Source organism: Calcarisporiella thermophila (genome assembly GCF_041956535.1).
Source record: "Calcarisporiella thermophila strain CBS 279.70 unplaced genomic scaffold VTP21scaffold_3, whole genome shotgun sequence".
Lineage (NCBI taxonomy): Eukaryota > Fungi > Calcarisporiellomycota > Calcarisporiellomycetes > Calcarisporiellales > Calcarisporiellaceae > Calcarisporiella > Calcarisporiella thermophila.
Window position 1 is genome coordinate 584,305 of NW_027192193.1, and position 19,555 is coordinate 603,859.

The 19,555-nt window shown below is 46.4% G+C and overlaps 9 protein-coding genes across 9 annotated transcripts; 4 read left to right on the plus strand and 5 right to left on the minus strand.

Moving 5' to 3' along the window:
* Window positions 1-271: 271 nt before the first annotated feature.
* On the plus strand, window positions 272-1,816 carry VTP21DRAFT_7119 (uncharacterized protein; the record flags this gene model as incomplete). Its single annotated transcript, XM_069397825.1, has 1 exon — window positions 272-1,816. The coding sequence occupies one exon, from the start codon at window positions 272-274 to the stop codon at window positions 1,814-1,816; it is 1,545 nt and encodes a 514-aa protein (XP_069255346.1).
* Window positions 1,817-2,241: 425 nt separating this feature from the next.
* Window positions 2,242-3,171, minus strand: VTP21DRAFT_7120 (uncharacterized protein; the record flags this gene model as incomplete). Its single annotated transcript, XM_069397827.1, has 6 exons — window positions 2,242-2,314; window positions 2,375-2,472; window positions 2,551-2,682; window positions 2,750-2,852; window positions 2,933-2,988; window positions 3,055-3,171. 6 exons carry the CDS (start codon window positions 3,169-3,171, stop codon window positions 2,242-2,244), a joined length of 579 nt encoding a protein of 192 aa, XP_069255347.1.
* A 93-nt stretch (window positions 3,172-3,264) lies between these two features.
* On the plus strand, window positions 3,265-4,626 carry VTP21DRAFT_7121 (uncharacterized protein; the record flags this gene model as incomplete). The annotated part of the gene is made up of 7 exons (XM_069397828.1): window positions 3,265-3,332; window positions 3,399-3,411; window positions 3,474-3,585; window positions 3,647-3,868; window positions 3,933-4,258; window positions 4,334-4,500; window positions 4,575-4,626. The coding sequence occupies 7 exons, from the start codon at window positions 3,265-3,267 to the stop codon at window positions 4,624-4,626; spliced, it is 960 nt and encodes a 319-aa protein (XP_069255348.1).
* Window positions 4,627-4,932: 306 nt separating this feature from the next.
* On the plus strand, window positions 4,933-6,202 carry VTP21DRAFT_7122 (uncharacterized protein; the record flags this gene model as incomplete). The annotated part of the gene is made up of 5 exons (XM_069397829.1): window positions 4,933-4,994; window positions 5,062-5,171; window positions 5,260-5,476; window positions 5,541-6,061; window positions 6,129-6,202. 5 exons carry the CDS (start codon window positions 4,933-4,935, stop codon window positions 6,200-6,202), a joined length of 984 nt encoding a protein of 327 aa, XP_069255349.1.
* A 464-nt stretch (window positions 6,203-6,666) lies between these two features.
* VTP21DRAFT_7123 (uncharacterized protein) lies at window positions 6,667-11,069 on the minus strand (the record flags this gene model as incomplete). Its single annotated transcript, XM_069397830.1, has 14 exons — window positions 6,667-7,054; window positions 7,122-7,596; window positions 7,657-7,932; window positions 7,992-8,191; window positions 8,257-8,458; window positions 8,518-8,741; window positions 8,807-9,320; window positions 9,386-9,472; window positions 9,542-10,123; window positions 10,198-10,342; window positions 10,423-10,500; window positions 10,573-10,702; window positions 10,779-10,890; window positions 10,958-11,069. The coding sequence occupies 14 exons, from the start codon at window positions 11,067-11,069 to the stop codon at window positions 6,667-6,669; spliced, it is 3,525 nt and encodes a 1,174-aa protein (XP_069255350.1).
* An 887-nt stretch (window positions 11,070-11,956) lies between these two features.
* VTP21DRAFT_7124 (uncharacterized protein) lies at window positions 11,957-12,876 on the minus strand (the record flags this gene model as incomplete). Its single annotated transcript, XM_069397831.1, has 4 exons — window positions 11,957-12,320; window positions 12,401-12,481; window positions 12,557-12,742; window positions 12,863-12,876. 4 exons carry the CDS (start codon window positions 12,874-12,876, stop codon window positions 11,957-11,959), a joined length of 645 nt encoding a protein of 214 aa, XP_069255351.1.
* A 173-nt stretch (window positions 12,877-13,049) lies between these two features.
* VTP21DRAFT_7125 (uncharacterized protein) lies at window positions 13,050-13,733 on the plus strand (the record flags this gene model as incomplete). The annotated part of the gene is made up of 1 exon (XM_069397832.1): window positions 13,050-13,733. The coding sequence occupies one exon, from the start codon at window positions 13,050-13,052 to the stop codon at window positions 13,731-13,733; it is 684 nt and encodes a 227-aa protein (XP_069255352.1).
* A 364-nt stretch (window positions 13,734-14,097) lies between these two features.
* Window positions 14,098-15,480, minus strand: VTP21DRAFT_7126 (uncharacterized protein; the record flags this gene model as incomplete). Its single annotated transcript, XM_069397833.1, has 2 exons — window positions 14,098-14,139; window positions 14,203-15,480. 2 exons carry the CDS (start codon window positions 15,478-15,480, stop codon window positions 14,098-14,100), a joined length of 1,320 nt encoding a protein of 439 aa, XP_069255353.1.
* A 454-nt stretch (window positions 15,481-15,934) lies between these two features.
* VTP21DRAFT_7127 (uncharacterized protein) lies at window positions 15,935-19,148 on the minus strand (the record flags this gene model as incomplete). The annotated part of the gene is made up of 3 exons (XM_069397834.1): window positions 15,935-16,911; window positions 16,979-17,542; window positions 17,636-19,148. The coding sequence occupies 3 exons, from the start codon at window positions 19,146-19,148 to the stop codon at window positions 15,935-15,937; spliced, it is 3,054 nt and encodes a 1,017-aa protein (XP_069255354.1).
* Between the last annotated feature and the right edge of the window lie 407 nt (window positions 19,149-19,555).

The window sequence follows — 19,555 nt, forward strand, 5'->3', positions numbered from 1 at the left end:
GAAGTATAGACGAGAAACATGCCTGGCTTTGTGATATGAATCGATTGGGTAGAAATACGATACGAATGCCATTTTCTACCGATTGGGTAGAAAATATCTTTGTAGAGTGCATTGGTTTTTATCCGGGGCCACCAAGATACACCGTCCGTAGATCCTTAATGCTTCCTTGAAACGTAAACATGTTTAAATTGCTAAGGGATGAAAATTTACATTTTTGGAAATGATTGCCCATTTGGGATGATGGCCTTGGTTGGATATAAATATACAGGCCATGGTGCCTTGGAAGTATCTCTTCACAACCTCCTTTTATCCCCACTCACTTTCCAACCACGCGCCTATGCTGTTCTATGCCCTGAGTCTCTATGTGGGGGCTGCCGTAGTTTATGGGCTCAGCCGATGGGGCTTTCGGAAGCATTCTCCACGGCACCGGGAAGTTCCTCTTGTGAGGGGGTCATGGCCGATCGTAGGCCACGGCTACGAGTTCTCCAGAGACCCGTTGGGATTCATCCGCAAAGCATGTCGCAAGTATGGCAGGGTCTTCAAGATCCGCCTGTTTAGAAGGGAGATGGTGGTCGTCTGCGATAAAAGCTTGATCCACCCCTACTTCAGAATGAAGGAGGAGGACATGTCGCTTTACGACATCCTCGTGCAATTGGGCTTTGGCGATGCGTTCTCCGATGATGCCAGCATGTTTTACACTTTTATCCGAATCATGCAAGGCACCGTGGGAGTCAAGCCGGATGAGTTTGCTCCCAAGATCCTGGACGGGGCGCAGCGGATGGTGAGGAGGATGCGCGAGAGAGTAGGGGCGGGAGGCGCGGATGTCATCGAAGAGATGGTGCGGTTTATCTCCTCCACGAGTGCGATGTGCTTTCTTGCGGCGGAGCTCGACGAGCAGACGCTCGCATTACATCGAAAGTTTTCGGGACTGCTGAACAAGATCATCAGCCTAAGCTACTTTCTCCCCTCCAGGGCACTTCGTCCCATCTTCGTCCCTAGACTCTCCACCTATCGAAAGCTGATCACGAAGCGCTTCCTCCCCGAGATCCAAAAGTACCGTGCCGACCCCCAAAAGAGCGACTCCCTTCTGCTCAGGAAGGCGGTGGACTACGGCTCCGATGGAAAGGTTCTCACCGACCAGGATATCGGGGACCTGATCGTCTGTCTGCTCTACGTCAGCACCGAAAACACGGCATACGGGCTCTCGGAATCTCTCCTCGACCTTGCTCGCCACCCTGAGGTTTGGCATAGAGTTCGGGAAGAAAGCAAGGTTTTCACCAGGATATACCAGGACATTAGCGATGCGGAGCACATCTTTGATTCCAAGCTGATCAAATCCTGCATTATGGAGTCTGCCCGCATGAACGCCCATCTCTTCTCCATCCATCGAAGGCCGGCGAAGCCACTCACCCTGGGGAGCTACTACGTCGGCCAAGTCGACTCCGTCGCCCTATGCACGTCGATGTTAATGGTGCACAACCAGGCCTCCGATTGCATTTTCCAACAGGCGCTTCAATACGATCCTTTTCGCTATCACGAACCGAGTCGTGACAAATATTCCTCGACCAATGTTATGACCTGGGGTGCGGGCGTGCACCTCTGCCCCGGGAAACAGTTCGCCCTTTACGAAATCACCGCAGGAATAGCAATGATAGCAGCGAACTTTGAGGAACTAAGGGTCCAGCATGTCGGATCCCCTAACTACTTTTCCTCGTCCGCGTTTGCCTGGCGCCCGAGTCGTCTCGCCATGATCCCGACCAAAATCCACACTCCGACGGATCTCACATCACCAGCAGCGGAGAAGACTCAAGTATAGAATATAATCACCCAACTGGCTGCTTTTGTAAAATACGCTTTATTCACACCCTTTGGTTATAATATGCATGGGGATATGGGTGTGTGGCTAGATAATAAACAGTTTAAATCCGAGTAAAACATCGATCTAGGGGACAAAATAGAATAGAATCCAAAAAAAAAAATAGAATGAGCCATTTCACGAAATACCACACACGGAATTCGCGGTCAGCCAGGCCTCATCTAGCATAGTTTGGCGGTACATACAGGAGAGTGGGTGGTTAGAGGGTTTGGCGTTGACTGGGTAGTCACTTCTCGATAAAATAGGTGGTATACCAGAAAGAACACAAAATAGAGGGGCATGTACAAGTTACAAATAGTTTTTGTGCGGTTGAGCGTGCATATATGCGTAGCAGTTAAATAATAATGGAGGAGGAAAGAGTACAGTTAAAATGCAACAATTGTCCAGAAAATGAATATCCCCAAGAGAGCGGCTATGGACGGACCTAACCAGTGGAAGCTGGGAAACACGTTACACGTTATAAACTTGCTGTCTCTCTATCCGAAAATAGGCACTCACTTTTCATGAATCCACCTTGACATTATTCCATTGCCCTCGGCATAGATGCGCTCGGAGCGTATCCAAGGCAAAATGACGGCTCTCCTCCTGCTCTCGCCCTGTCATTGAAAAAGGACGGTGTCAGGCACACAATTCCGGGGGAGGAGGGGGAGGGGGTGGAGCACAAATACACATACTCTTAGCTCGAGTTCCAGCTCCTCTTCCATCCGACACAGCTCCCTCAAGTCCTTTTCTTTGCGCGCTATCTGGTGCTGCAGCTCAGTGAGTTGTTTGTGCAATAGCGCAGTGGCTTCGTTAAGCTGATGCTGCTGTAGAAAATGAACAGGCATGGTCACTTTACATTCCTCTCTCATTAATGTAATAGCCAAATTGTACCCTCTCGCGCAAGTCTCTTGAAATTTTAATTTTCTCCTCCAAGTCTCCTGCGCTTAGATTGGTTACCGCGTTTAAATCATCGACTGTTTGGGTCATTTCAACTCTAGGTGCAAAAATGAAAGCACATATTGTTCACATGGCATCCCATAATGACGAATGGAAACGTAAAGGGCTGAAATATACCTGTATTTTCCAACTTTTTCTAAGCACTGATTCAGGTGCCCTAGTTTATCCAAAAGCTAAAAGAGCGAGTTGCTTAGCATAACTCGAACGGTGCACACAAGGCTGGTGGAAAGCTGCCATACCTCCTCAAGCCCATCTTCTGGATCGAGAGCATGTTCCATAAGCTTGGAATCCACGAGGGCATCCTTACGTTCTGACATGGCCTGATGTATCTCTATTAGGACAAAAAAGTTTGACATGTTCCGTAATTGACGAGTGGCTTATGTAGAGAGAAAAATTTAGAATATTAAAATTTCTGCGATAACTTGTCATCCGAGGGGGAAGTGGAACCAATGTCGAAACAGAAAACGCATGCAACGGAGAATGGGACGGTCATATGTGAGTTCTGTGGTGCGAAAATGTAAGGCTTTGAACTTTCATTGGAAGTGGTGAATTGTATATTAATGTTGATCCGTTTCATCTGCAGAGATGGTAAACGGGTATGATACTCTTCCGCCTCCCTTTTGTTAGACCCTAGCTAACTGGCCCATCGCCTCTCCAGCATTCATCGAATAAAAAGCCAACCACAAAATGGAGGAAACTTTTGTATGTAAAGCAGGATTACCCGGACAATTATGTGGATGCAACGTTTCTTGAGGAGCTCCAAAAAAACGGTAAGTTTCGCGTTGATGCCGTTCTATCCGTGGCTGCTGACAAGGCGGTTCACGTGCGTAGTCAATGTTCGAAATTATGATTATTGGACGGTGGTGGTCGAGTCCAACGTCGTCTCACAGCAAATTAGCAGCATCATGGTATTTGTTGCCGTGTTCAAATATCTTTATACTGCCAAGCTCTCGGCGCAGAGTCTGATATGGATAGGGTCCGCGCTATCAGCAGTAGGCTATGTGTTTTGGGATCTCAACATTGGCCGAGCAGACCCCACCTATATTTACAGAAGTAAACCTCTCTTTATTTTCGATTCCCATCTGGAATATAACTCATCCGAGCTTTTGTACACCAGGGAAAAAGACCGCCAAAGGCGCTATACTTTTTTTTGTAACTCTTCTTGGCCTCTCCCCCATCCTGAAAACCCTTACTAGTGCCACAAGTGATGACACTATTTGGGCATTGACTGTATGCCTTTTCCTCGCCAACCTGCTGTTTCACGACTATAGCTCCGGCAATATCACGAACATTGGGTTTCCGGGCTCGGTCAGCACGAATGCGGCCATTTTTGCATCGGTTTTGCTTGCATCGCGACTGACCTCGGACCTGGCGGTGTTTGCATTCATGGCCTTTGCAATTGAGTGGTTTGCCCTCTTCTCCATTTTCCGCAGGCTGGTGAAGGTTTGCCTCATTCTCTTCCGTTGGGCCACTGTTTATACTTCTCCTGACGTGATTTCCTCTCCTTGGGGCGTATAGAATCTTTCATTAGTCGGCAACGTTATCCTGACGTTATTACTCTTCATTACTGCAACCGTTCTCTTCGCGACCATCTCGAGTGTTGTAGTAGTGCTGTACGTTGCTGCAATTCTCTTCATTACCTTTGGGTGTCCTTTTTGGTTAATTCAGATACAAAAGTACAAAAAGTAAGTCTTCATAAATGAATTTCCTGTTGTGGCAGGCTAATCCAACTCTTTTAATTTTCACCGCGCTCTCTTAGCAAGATACACGGGCCTTGGGATGAAGCGCGTCCGAAAATTCTGCACAAATAATTTTTTAGACTTTTCCTTTCCTTCCCATTCCTCTTGGCTGTTGTTATTTATTGAAGTTTTGTTATATACATCTTTCTACTACTGCCTTCACTCTTCACTGTGGCACTAATCACAATTTCTTCCATTCGCATTTTTTTTTTTCTCGCTTGTTTTAATTTGCTTCAGGCCTTTAGGAGAAAATGAAGTCCTATCCTATTTTTGTGGCTTATTTCTGTGACGGTACTAGGTTGTTTACATTATAATTCCCTTCTCGGAAGGAAAATAAAACAAGACGGCGCTCTTTTCTCTGCTGTTTATTCCCACATAATGAATAACGACGAAGTCATTTGGCAGATCATTAACCAGCAATTCTGCTCATACAAAGTCAAGTAGGCCATCGGATCTCTATCTGCTTTTTCATGAGGTTGGGCTTACATGTTTGCTTGTTGTGGATAGAACACAGACTCAGAACTTTTGTCGAAATGAATACAACGTTACCGGTCTCTGCAACCGGCAATCGTGCCCATTAGCCAACAGTCGATACGCCACCGTACGTGAGGTAGAAGGTATGTCTAGGATGCTGGGATGGCTTATCGATGATTCGATGTGACAATACCGCCTAATATTTATTCTCCATTTCCCCACCCTCCTCAGGTGTGGCGTACCTCTACATCAAAACTGCTGAGCGCGCTCACAGCCCACGCAATCTCTGGGAGCGCATCAAGCTTTCCAAGAACTACGCCCAGGCACTCGAGCAAATCGACAAGCATCTCGTGTACTGGCCCAACTTTATCGTTCACAAATGTAAGCAGCGTCTTACCAAGATCACACAATATCTCATCCGCATGCGGAGGCTGAAGTTGAAGGAAAAGTGAGTATTTGTTGGATGAATACGCCACCAATCACCTCTAATTTCCACTTGATCCTTTGCATAGGGCAAAACTGATTCCCATCAAGAAGAAGACCGAAAGGCGGGAAGCCCGCCGTGAACAGAAGGCGGAGGCTGCTGCACGCCTTGAGAAGGCCATTGAAAAAGAGCTGCTCGATCGCCTTAAGAGCAAAGCTTATGGAGATCAGCCATTGAATGTGAATGAGGACGTATGGCGCCAAGTCTTGGAAAACGAGCAGCTCGAGGCTGAAAGCGACGTAACGGACGAGGATGAGGAGGAGGAGCTCGAAGAGGAGGAGATGGAGGGTGAAGAGGAGTGGGAAGATGGTGAGGAGGTGAGTGAGTTTGTGGAGGGTGACAGTGAGGATGAGGAGGACATTGAGGATATCTACGAGTACGAGGAGAATGGAGACTTATTCGAGGGGATGGACGAGGTCACAACTATGGATGATGGCGATCTGGAAAATGGCATGGCATCCGATTCAGAGGAGGAGCAAGAGACAGGGGCAAGCAAGCGGAAGAGGGTGGAGAAGAGCAAAAAGCCGGCCAACACAAAACGGAAAAAGCGTAAGTGTTCACTTCACCTTGCTTCCCTCTCTACAGCGGCTGTTGACACTTTGGTTTTGCTCTGCAGGTGGCCCAAGAGTCGAGGTGGAATACGAGATGGAGGAGGAAAGCCAGCCGAATCGACAGGAGGTGGCCTGGTGAGCTTAGGATGCAAGTTGTTCACTTCGCCAATACTATTTCTTTCCTCTCTCGTTACCTCTGCGCTTTATATCTCCTTTATTTCCCACCATCCTCTCTCCTCCCCCTCCCCCTCCTCTTTCTGGACTGTAAACAAAAAGAAAAAATCAAACCTTTTTTATTTTGCAAATATAATATACAATAATGATAGATTTTATTGCGACGCCTCTAATGTAGCTAGAGGTCAAAAACTTTGGCTGAAATCGTTCCCCTTTGGATATAGTTGAATATATTGCGGGTCTTGGAAATCATTAGAAACAAACACAATCTTTATTTAATCTGGGTTATAATACATCTAGTATCAACAATAGGGGGGAAAGAAAACACAGGATATAAAATGTAAAGGATAGAATAAGGGAGTAACAATAGAGAACAAGATAAAAAAAAAGCTATCAAATTTTCCTTAAGAAACTGCACAAGATCTGGACTTAGACAAAAAATTTACGATTGATTAGGAAGAGTAACAGGTTGACATTAACCTTGGCCGCACCATCAAACATCGTCACCGTCTGCACATTATTGAATTGGCACTGTAGCATGTCCTCGAGCCTCAATTCGACCACGCCACCCGTGATGCCCAGCCCAGCGAAGGCCGCCTCTACGCGGAACACCCCTATCTCATCCGAAGATATGGTGAGCATAATGCGCTCGAATTGCCGGGGAGAAACCCCTTCAATCTCGAGGAGGACGCCCCTTGCATGCAATTTTGCCGCCGAGTATTTGTACGAGCCAAAACGGGGCACGCGGCCTTGGCGCTGTAGTTCCCGGAGGTGGAAATATTGACGGGTGAAAGGCAGCACGAGTCGGCTGCGTCGTCTATACACAAATGAATGGATGAATGAAGCGGGCCAACCTAAATGCTCTTTCAGAAAAATAAAGTTACCCTCGGCTGTTTTTCATATTCTCCATGCAGGTGTCAATATAGCTGTAATAGCTCTGTTTTTGGTCATCCAGGTAGCGTCGCTTTTCCTCCAGATTGGCTAGGGTCTGTTTCAGCACCTGCAGTTCGCGCCGACGCTGCATGCATCGTCGATGCTTGTTACGGATGTCGATGGCGATAGAATTCAGCATCTCTTGGTAGTTGTTTTCACGGTGAACCCGCCCCTCAGCCTCAAGGCGAAGAACGTTTTCAATCGTCTGCCGCTTCAGCATGGCAAAGCTTTCCGGAAGAGGTGAGGCGGAATTGGCGCGATGCTGGCCCCTCTCCTGACGTATCAGTTCTGCATACGCGGTTTCATCCTCAGGGGTCACCGGACTAATTAGAATCTCGAGTAAATTTCTCCCCTTCTGCACGCGGATCACCATCAGAACTTGGCTCTTTGTTTCAACAAAGAGACGTTTCAGCTCGGTGTCTGGATCTAATGAAGAAAGCCAAGATTAGTCATATTCATGAAAAAAAATGCAATGTAAACAAATACCTTGCACTTCACTAGAAAAGCGATCAGTAAGCGTCAGGCTAATGTCGCTTTGCTGCTGCACGGTTTCATCAACAACGGGAACTTTTCCTAATTCCTTAAGGATAATGTTCAACGGGTCGTCTGGAAGCGGAGCAATTTCTTGGAGGTTATCGACGAGCATCCCGTGCATTGAGAAGATCTCCGCAGGCGAAATATAGAGTATAGGCTTTTGGGTCGTAGCATGATCAATATATTGGTCAATATGGAAATAGGCCTCGGCCGTCTTGGCTTGGGTCACTATGGAAACAAGGTGGTCAGTGTTTAAGCTGGATATATATTTAGTTTGCTCGACGCACCTGCTTGGAACCATTTGCTGAATTTCCCCGAAGAAAAGATTACATAGCTATTTAAAGGAGCAACAAACTTATCCTCGCCCTCGCCGTCAGCAAATATTTTGCCTCTGGCAATTTGGTGAAGCATTTTTGCAATCTGGCCGAGGTTTTTGCGTTGCTGAGGATCTATCCTCCTCTCCACAACGTCAAACATTTCCGGGGCACTAGGGGGCAAAGCGGGCAAGATGAGAATTTTCCTTCTACAAATTATTTGATATGCAGCACTTACACAATTGCAGGATTAATGTATCGATAATAGACAAAGTTTCCGATCACTTTCATCACCTCGGATTCGGGCTCATTGGGGAAATTCTCTGTAAGGGCGTCCTTGAGTTCACGGGCTATGATACGAATGCCATAGGGCATTTTATCAAGAGAATTGAGAATCGCATTCAAGAAATCCTCGGTGACGGTGCGCAATTGTTGAAGATCTATCAATCATAAAACGTTAGATGGAGCCGCAACCTATTTAGGATCCTGAGATACTTACGCTGGATAAATATGGTTTTCGTTTCGGCATCGTTCAGCAACGCCTCTTCAGAGGTTAGATTCAACGGCCTCGATGTCGGACGGCCTGTACGCGACTCCTCGTTATTGATGCATGCTTTGTATATTTCCAGAGGGTTCGTCTGGAGGTCAAGCATTTCATCATCGAGCACGCGATTGATAAGGGGCGAGAACAGTTCGCGGAGATATTTACGCTCTTTTGGACCCCTACAAGGAGCAGATTAAGTAGTGAGTACATGAGAGTGGGCGCGTTTCCCGTGTGCACTACAAACCGATAGTAATGGAGGACGAGCTTCAGAAACATAAAGTTGCCTCGCATAAATTCCTGGATGTTTTCGATCGACTTCAGCTCCTCTCTGATGCACGACTGAAGTAGTTTCAATAAAAGATATTCCTCACGGGTGTTCTGTGCATATCCGAACAGCGTCAACATGGTGGTCTCGACCGTCTTTTTAACACGATCGGACTGATTGAGCACAAAGAGTAGCCGACTTAAATACTGCGGCTGGGTCTGGAGCAGATAAAAGAGCTGTTGGTAGAGCTCGAGACGACGACGGGACTCCTTGTCCATTCCTTTGAACGAGAAGCTATCCTGCGCAGATTTAGAAATGGCAATGGCCTGTGACATGCGACGGCACTGCTTCTTGGAGAGCTTGTACACTTCATCGATTGTGGCACGGTTTTTCACGAGCATGCCGATTTTAAGGTCGAGCTCGTTTAGATGGGAGTCCAACGAACGATTTTCACGAATAAGCCGAACAACCTTTTCACGACACGTCTCAATGGCTTAATATGGGAAACAGATGGTTAAGTATATGAATTCGTATCACTGGCATCACAACATAATTTACCCAGCTCCTCTTCAAAGTCCAGATTATTATCATTCAGAAGGTGGACAAAACTTTTAATCGTGCTCACGGGCGGATTACTTCCGGTTGCTATTACAAAGAAGGCGCGTGAGAAACCTCGGATGACGAGCATGCAAACAAACTCAAATAGTCACGTACTCAGCTGTCGATACGCATTCTCTGCCAACTTGGCCCGGAAAAGACTCTGAATCTTCACGATTTTAGCAACGTTGGCCTCGAAGTAATCGCGTTGCTGCGCAAACTTCTTGCGTGCTATAAGCCCGCGGACTCGTGATTGCAGGTTGATAATAACGGGCTCTGATGCTAGTAGTCCACGCAGCTTCCTTTCAAAATCACGTCGTGCCAAAACACCTCTCGAATGCGCCTGAAGTGCAATGATGAATGGCTCTAGCTGCCGGTGTAGTGTACGACGATTTAAGAATGATTGCCGTTCAAGCCAACGTCGGACATGCGCTTGGCAATGGACCACCTGCCGCTCGTGCTTAGACCAGTATACAGCGAGCTCCTCTTCCTTCGAGAGCTCAGGTTCCGGCGTGTTCGGCTCTGGAGTCTCATACTCCTCGGAGTCGGTATCCTCGCATGCATCATAACCAATGGCAGGCATTATCTCAGCAGAGTATTCTCGCAACTCACGGGATAAGGCGGAACCGATGTTATCAAATCTGGGCATGACAATACCTTGCACTAGAAGTCCCTGCTGAGTTGCATGAATTTCTTCCTCTACAATAGTGGAGAGGAGATGTGAATTATTTTTTTCTGTCAAGGAACTATAGCATATCAGTGTATAAGTTTACCCGTGAATTCCAACTGTCCCACCAGATTGTTCACGCATGGTGCGAGGCCTCGACGACTTAGCAGGTAACTTAGCGCATGGATACAATATATAACCCTCGGGATATTCTTTTTCTCATACAAGTCTGTGAGCTCGAACCAGAAATACTAAAAAAAAATATTTATACATCGTAAGGTTGCTCCGTGATGTATGGGTCAACCAATGTCAGGTAAATCGGAATACTTACTGAAGGTAGCTCAACCTTACGGATGGCTTCAAGAAATGCATTAATATTATCCGAGTGACGAAATTGGAGCTTGGACGACTGTGGGGGGTAATGGTTGAAGAAAGTGGGTAAGAGTAAACATTTAAGCTTAATGAACTTAGAGGATTTCACCTTGAAGATACGCCGAACACAGCCAGGTGCAAACCAGCGTGCCAATTTTGCAAGAATGATACCATTACGCAGAGCCTCCTCCAACTCTACGATTGGCGCAATTTCCTCATTTAAACAGTCCTCTATCCACCTGGTATGGTGAAACAGTGAAGTAGCCCATTAGAGGAGTATAAGAATTGGACACAGGGTCTAGTTTTCTCACTTACTCTTTTGCTTCCCCAATATGACATAGATACTCGTACGCCTGTAAATACTTGCGCTGCCTCTCCATCCAATTTCGCGAATTATCCTTTTGCAGCCGAATCCGGCCCCTTAGCCCTATTAATAGTAAACCAATGATATAAGAGAAAGCTCATGTTTAGTTCTTAATCAAGAGGAAACAAACCAGCAACATCCTCAGCGCCTTCAGTGATTGTCGGAATATTCAGGTCAGAAAGATCCTCCTTTGTCGATAGCGAGGAGAGGCGCTGGAGCGGTAGAGAAACTCTGCTAACCATGACGGGAATTTTTCTATCCTCTTGCAAAAAAGCGAGCAATAGAATAAAAGTATCTCAAGAAACAGAATATTTGCTAATACAAATAACAGTAGTTGCGAAATAGCTAGGATATGATTACGCGTTATAATAATGGGGTAACATATACAAAATTAAGAAGAGATCACTGATTCGGAGCACCCTAATCCTGGAGAACAAACATAAAACAAATCAAGGGGAGCTCCGGGGATTTGCACAATAAATAAACAAAAGGGAAAAATAACGGTTAGCACTCGTCCTTTTTTTGATATCGACTAAAAATGTCGACAGAAAATAAAAAGACGCGACGCGTTGTCGGGGCTTTTCATTTGAATCAGTTTGCCTCATTGGCTGGCACGATTACCAAATTTCAAATATTATGTGACTACTCTATGGAATATTCCCGGCGAAAAATTATGTGACTATCTTCCTCGATTACTGATAGTTGACTCTGCTCTTTTTGTGAAAGCATCAAACTTTCGCTGGTCGCAGATCAATATAGCAACAGGAGTCACGAGATTTAATAAAATGGTTGTTCACTTCTATCACACACTCTTGACCGCAACTACAATATTCAAGTATGCTATCATATATATGTTTGCAACTACAGAAAAGGTCATTCCCCTACTCCTTTTTTTTAACTGTTGCTCAGCATATTTTGCTCCCGGTATATCTCACCACCACAATTGGGCATACCAAGTGATCCCTGGCATGCCCTCAAATTGAAAACTTAAATCCACACCAACATTTAGGATGCTCATCTTTCTCCAAACTGTGCTACAAAATATTGAATTCATTTATTACATACGAAAGAAATCCTGCCTCCATATCTGATGACAATGCAATTAAAATAAAATCCTCAGCACTAATAATTATAAATCACGACGCTTTTTTCGCGACCTCCTATCCGACCCTGACGATGAGCTAGAGCTTGAAGAAGAATATCCTGAGGAAGAATCGCTGTCAGAATCCGAACCACTGCTTGAATCCGAGGTGTCCGAGCTTGAGTCGCTGCTGCCTGATGAGGGGTGTGACCTTCTCCTCTTGCGCGACTTCTTCCTATCCACTGAGCTTCCGCCAGAGCTACTACTCTTGCTGCTATCACTGCTGCTTCCACTGCTTCTGCTGCTTCCACTGCTGCTGCTACTGTCGCTATCACTCGAACTTGAATCCGAGTCCGAACCCGAACTCGAGCTGGACTCTGAATCACTGTCACTCTCCGACTCTGAGGAAGAACTAGAGGAGAGGTGGATTCGAATATAAGGCATGAGGTTCAATTATACTCTATTAGAGAGATTAAATTCATGCAATATTACCTATCTCTACGACGGCGCTTCTCCTTTTCTTTCTTTCGACTCTTTTCCTTCTCTTTTAAAATTTTATCAGCAAGCCCATTCCTAAAACAATGGCAATAGCAGCAAGCCCAATATTAGAAGAGAATAACGCAAAAAAGAGAGAGAGTAAATACAAACTTGCTTAAAAATTCAACAGGGATCTCTATATCGTGCAATTCAGGCGGTTTACCAAGCATCTGAGTTCGAGTTGGTCGACTCTTTGGGATCGCACGTTCGTTTTTGCACTCAAATGTATAATGACCATATTCTAAGCATTTCTGACACCTTGTTCCTGGGGTAGCCCGAGATGAAGTTTTGGGATATCTAGAAGAGTTAATCAACAGTGGGATTAGCGTTGGAGCTTTGGATGACCATTTGAGTTATCGAATCACAAAATTGTAAACATTAACATCAGTATTCATAGAAACTCCATCGAACGTTTACCTTCTTTCGCTCATTGAGGCAAACAATGGTGAAATCCCTCACTGCGTATAGAATCAGTTTCCACTCAATCTTCCATTCACTGTGAAAATGGCTCAAAAGTGGGCAGAAAATTCTGTAAGCCACGAGTAGTCACAAACAAATATAAAGGGGAATATTTATAGGTATCCCCACTATTGACAGCCTATAAATGTTCCATGAGACAAACATAACATCTCTCCCTTTCGAAGTATTGAGTTTCATTTTCATTCTCTCCGAGAATCCTCAGCTTCCGTACACATGTCGACTCTTGTACCAGGTTGCCTCCCATGAGCATGTTCGGCTGGAATGGCTCCTGCAACGCTATGGCCCATCTCCGATAAAAACCTTCTACAAAGGGGTGCGGTGGCGCTTCTTCAACCTTAAGCTTCTCCACTACCTCGATACGCGCTACCAACAAGAGAACAAAACACAGGAGGTGATTCCGTTCAAGGATAGAGGAATTCCACGCCATTTCTTTAGTCGTATCGGCTCCGATACCGAGAGTAACAAGCGAGAAGCTGCCGAGGAAATGATACGCCTGCTACTTGATCGCGGTGCTTCACCAGACAAACCTAGCGGCTATCCACTGATTAAATCTGCAAAGTTGGGTAGAGCCGACCTTGTTAAGCTGTTGCTGGATAAAGGGGCGCAAATTGACTTACGGGATAATATGGCCCTGCGGGTGTGCGCACTAGAGCCCAACTGGGAGCTTGTGCGGCTACTCATTGATCGGGGGGTAAAGCCGGATTCCCTTACATTGCAGGTGTGTGTCGAAAAGAATATGTGGGATATGGTTGACTTGCTTATAGATCACGGTGCTATTCCAAACATGGAGACCTTGCAACATATGTAAGAGAATAGTCGCGAATGACTTTCAATTCATCCAACGATGTGATTTTGCACGACAATTTTTCCTATCCCCTGTGTGCCTTGGATATATTTTTTATTTATTTGCCGTTTTTTCTTTATTTTATTTTTGTTTATTATTTAATTTTTAATTGTATAGATTGTTCAATGCTACGGTGATTGATGGAGTAGGAGCAATGCCTACACTGTGGAGCAGTGGTATTCCGGAGACATCACTGGCTTTCCATATATATATATTTTGAACCGGATGAAGAAAGGCAAGAAATAGAACAGGAATAATATTGACAATAAAAATTCAATTAAAATAAAAAAAAAAAATTATAAAGGAAATATAAAATGTGTCCAACCAATCAACCCCATTCCCACCCGTGTCTCTTTAGACTCACTAAGAGCTAGGAAAGTTGTATTGAGGATTTAGAGGCGAATGAGAATACATGCAACAGTTAGCAACTTACGGTGAGCCGCAGTATTACTTCCGGGTGAATTTGATACCTCTCAGGTAATAGCCACGTTGGTATTTCTGGATCCGGTGCATTGCCATTGACTTCTTGCTGCTGTTGAGACGTTTGTGCGGTGGAAGGGTCCCTAGTCAGCCCCTGCAGATATGCAAAAAGTTGCTCCCCGGCCCTGACCACGATTTCGCACAAAGTGTCCACTCGTAATTGATACCCAGAGGATAGGACCATTTCACAAAGCCCCTCTACCTCACCCTGCACCATAGCTTCCCGTACCGATTCCTGGTACGTCCCCTCCAGATGAGATTCAAGATAGAGTGATGTGACGCGGAACAAGTACCCATAAAAACGGGAGAAACGAAGCCGCTGTTCCCGCTTCGCACAAGCCTGGATCCAGGCGGGATCTCTCACTGATATAGACACGTCGCTCTCCTGTAGTCGCTTATGGATCAAATTCGGGAAGGAACGTGCCACTTCATCGCATTGGCTCTTCCACCGCGCCAAGAAAACACGCGGCAGGAAGGGCGCCTGCGGGAATTTCGTGCTGCGCCGACGGTATTTTGGATCATGTAGCATACGGAGTTGCGGGTTATGCAGATAGTATTCACGGGTTTTTAGACACATGTTTGCGTAAGTGAGAGGAAGTAGCCATTGGCGTACATTCTCGGCGATATCGGTGTCTGAGCGCGCGACCAGCACGCGTCTTAAGACCAAATCCTCCAACAAGCCAAGCAGTGTGCTGAATACTTCACGCCGACACAAAATATCGCCCTCGAGCTCCGTCACCTCTCGTATTGCGTCCATAAGGAGTACTGCGATACGCACACAGATTTCATGAACATGGATGTTGTGGAATTTGCCTTCTACTACCCGTTTCTCGACCATCACCGTAACTGCCCTGTCTTCAAGAGAGTAGCCGTCTTCGTCAGACTCATCATCATCCTTACTGATGTCATCAATGCCATTCATGAGATATTTCGTCTCCGGTCCATTTTCTGAATGGGCGCACAGAAGGGGAACAACCTCGCGTTCAAAATCTTGGAGGAGTCTAATGGCGCGCATGTGAAAAGGGAAATGCTTGTCGAGAAAATGAAGTCCAACCCCTCGAATAGAGCGTGAAACAGATAGCAAGCTCCACATATCATTGAAATCTAACTCTTCGAATATAAGGTACTGAATCTCAAGAGGGAGATCCTGAAACCCAGGCCTCGCCGTCGACGCCGCTACCGACAGATCAACATTACTCCGTGATTCCCTACCATCGAACTCATCCAACATCGCCTATACTTGTTTTTATCAGTTTCTTATTGTGACTTCAACCGCTGAAACTTCATATAGCGCTTCGTTTGTGTGATGGATTAAGTTAGCTAGAGTACCAGACAACCTCCAATTATTAAAACTATCAATGTAATTCTTTCGTGGCTTGGCTCCCGTTTTAATAGTCGAATTCTCGACAAGATCCTCCACTCAATTGAGTGGCAAGGATTTTGCACACCTCGAAAGAAGGACTTCACATTTCTTTGTTTTTTTTTCTCCTTCTTAGTGTATTCACTATACATTGATATCGTCCATTAATATGAGTGTTTATTTATCTGTCCTTTATCGTGTAAAATCCCGAAATCAAAAATATAAATAAAAATATTTACAACTGGAAAAATGGAAATAAAATGAAAGACTTTACTCGTACACTGTTTAACATGAAAACTGATTAATGAAAAAAAAACTCTGTGAACTATAGCGGCCACATCTTCTCGGTCTTGTAGATCACGCCATCATTTCTGACTAGCAATACCGGCACCTTCCATTTTAAATTCTCGACCTCCGGTGGGACCCAGCATGTCATGACATCGCTACACCTTTGTTCGGTTTGCACACTGGGCACTTCGCCGAACCACACGCTCAGTCCAGGGGTGAAATTCTTTCCGTACACGGTGATCCTTCGCCCTTCATGCTCCTCGGAGTTCGCGAGAGAGTGGCCGCTATTGTTAGCCGAGGGGTGTTGTTGGAATGCGGACAGTTGCTCGCTAGACGTGGTCAATAGCTGCATCACGACGGGTATTGGCGTGACGGGTATAGCCAGGGGAGATAACAGTTGACTTAGTGGGGAAGTGTTGCCGGAGACATTGCTATGTGGGGCGAAAAACTTGAAAAATGCTGAGTCGGTGCCGACAATGGTCCACACGGCGGCATCGGTGATGTCCTCTGTCCAGCCTTCCAGTGGAGCATCGCTCGTGGCCAGGGGTTGCTGGCTATTTTGGGACATTTCAATCATGGACTCTAAACGGTGTAAATTCGCCTCTACCCCACTAGTGCTATTTACACGTTGCCGATTTTTGGAAAGCAGCTTTCCAGACGCAGGCGAGGACGACAGTGAACCCGAGTGCTGCGGAGGGGCATTATTGGATGGCCGGCCAATCGGGATCGGAGCAGTACGTCGTCTACGTGAGGTCTTACTGTTTGCGTCGTCTCCATTCCTAGGTTCGGAGGCAGGGCGTCCCGCACCGGATCCCTCGGATGTAGGTGAGGGCTTGCGCGAGGGCGGCGACACTTGGAGAGTCTTACGGGAACCAGGCACCGCATGGATACAGCTCACGCCTTCAGGTAAACAGGCAAGATACTCGCCAGGTTGGTTGAAATCGCCGTGATTGAAACTCGGATCGCGAATCTCGAACGCCACCTTTTGTAGCTGGGAAACAGGGTCACCAATTGCTACCATCCAATGGCCATCCGTTAGCATTGAACTCAAAACTATTTTTCTCAGAGCAATCCATTTTACCTTCTTCGCCTCCCAGTCCTCCCAACTGGGTTATCCCGTCCCCCTCCATCTGCACGTCTTCGCTGTGAGCAGCCCCACCTCCGACCACCCAGTTCCCTTTGTCTACCTTGCGTATCACCATAATGGGACTCACCTTCCCGGTAGCCAAACACTGCAAAACCACCGGTTGATTGTAGTGGATAGGTATTGGATTATGATTGCCTTTGGCTGGCCGATAGGCTAGAGGCGGGCGCGATATGTGGGCAGGAACACTGGGATTGCTGTCACAAGTGCTAAGATTTTCGTGCAGTTGTGACATTTGGCCGTTGGAGAAGCAAGATTGGGCCTGATCGGGACTGTTTTTGCTCAAATCCACCAGCCAAATGATGTATGCATCCCAGCTATCCGACCGGCTAACAAAAGAGATCTGTTCGTCCTGTTGGTGCTTCTCACTTTCTCCAGAGCTCCAGGGCCAGTAAGTAGGCAACTTCTGCGAGTCACGGGAACTGCCGAGGTATTTGGTTGAGACGGTCTGAGAGCGAAGACGATTGAATAGCGATATCGTACTTCCGTGATGAATGCATACTAATGGAGGAGGGAGAGGCACGAACCAAACATAAAATCGGGGGGAAAAAATAAGTGGAATTCCAACTGGCGACAGAAAGCATATCAACTTACGATCCATGTTCTTCAAGCTCTGCCTCTTCTTGCTCGGTTTCGAAATGACCTTAATTGGCTTGCTTGCGAAATCCCCTAAATGCGATTCCTCAGCGTCTGCCCTTACAACGACCTCCACCTTCCTTCGCTTTTCATCTGCATCATTAATATGCAGCTGTTTAGACACGCACTGGCCCAGAAGAGTGGGCTCACTCGAGCTCACACCCGGTTTTGCCTTTGTGCCTGCCTTGGTGAACCACTCCAGTGAGCCTTGCTGTTGGATGACTTCCCCCGTAATACTCACCGTTAGCCTCGGTTGCGAGGACTGACCGGCTTGCCCATCGTTCTCCAGCGACCGATTCCAGGAAGGTCCGAGGAGGAGCGTGGTGGGCGGGGGGGTCAAGAAGCGTTTCTCTGTCCCATAAGATTTTTGCGCAACTTTTGGAGTCGCAATAAGAATGCATTTCTCGCCGATTTCGCCTGGATTTGGGCTCGCAAGATAGTAGCGGACTATTTCCTTTAACAGGGGCATGCTCAGGGCTGCCCCGTCTCTTGCCGGCGAAAGACCCGCTAAAGAGGAAGCAAAGGGTTCTTCTCGTTTTGAATCGGCGGGGCTTAGCTCTTGCATCGATGAAGGAGTGTCATAGGCTGCATCGAGGGGCTGTGTTGTTAGGTGGGTTGAAGAATTATCAGAAAGGAACTGATCCGACGGTAAACCATCGACTTTAAAATGCATATCAGAAAGCCTCTGTAAACACTCGGACACCGGCTTCAAATCCGCTGCATACTGCCTCATCGCAGCACCCATATCGCATTCTGCAGAATTACACCCGTCATTTCCCGCCGGCACGATTATATCTGATGTAGATGAAATATTCGGGAGAGACCCGAGTGTGTCAAGGAAAGAAGAGGACAAGTAAGCAGGGGAATCTGAAGTTGTCGTAGAGGGTAAATGCGATTGGCCGGCAAACTGATTCCTGTCCAGTCCAAACTGCTCGAAACCATCAAGCAAGTTCCTCTGTACCGATTCTGAGAGGCCCTCCTCGGTCCTCGTGTGAGAAGGGTTCTGGTGATGTGAATAGAGCAATTGCGACGTTTTCAGAGGAGATCCGTTAGGATATTCGGGAACAAGAATGTAGTTGCTCCCAACTTCCGTAAATGATGTTGGCTGTGAGCTGGGAAGATCTTGGAAGTTTTTGAGGGTATCCATAAATGACTCATCGAACATGATAGAGTCCAAGTTGAGTTCGTTGGAGGTCGGTGGTAGATGGGTTTGTTCCCTCGACACGAATGCATCACCATTATCATCGTCCAGAAGATAAGCCATGGAAGTATCCCATGAATGTAGGTCGTCCGCATGTGATCCATTGCTTGTGTCATTTGAGGAGGATTTTACTGTAGATTCCTTCGGAGTAGAGGGCGTGGACAGCACGTACTCGGACCAGGCGTCATTGGACCAGAGGGATGTCTGCCCTTGGGAATACTCTGCTGTTGCACCCGACTTGCTGTCGTGTGGAAATATGGGCAGCTCCATCGCTAGGATTGTCAATGTAGGGTGAAATAGACAAACACAATCGACGAGTTGAAGTAGAGACGGGAGGTGATATTATTTTTTTGGTGGGGAAAACGGAATCGTACAAATATTTGTTGACCTCAGTCAAAAACCTAAATATACTTAGGTTAGTAAAAGCAGTTCGCTATGCTCCATGCTTTGATCCTCGACTATTAGTAATGGAAATGTGGTGTATTTCGTTCAACCTTGGGCTTTTCTCCCGATAAATTCAATGTCAGCTCAAGACACAGCTTGTCATTTCTTCTGGACATAAGTTACGTCTGAGATTGTCGCCTCCATTTCTGCCTTACCGCGTTAGCGAAGGACTCCATGGGACGCCTCAAGGTAATTTAATCGCCACTAAATGAGCATGGCTGATAAAAGGCTAA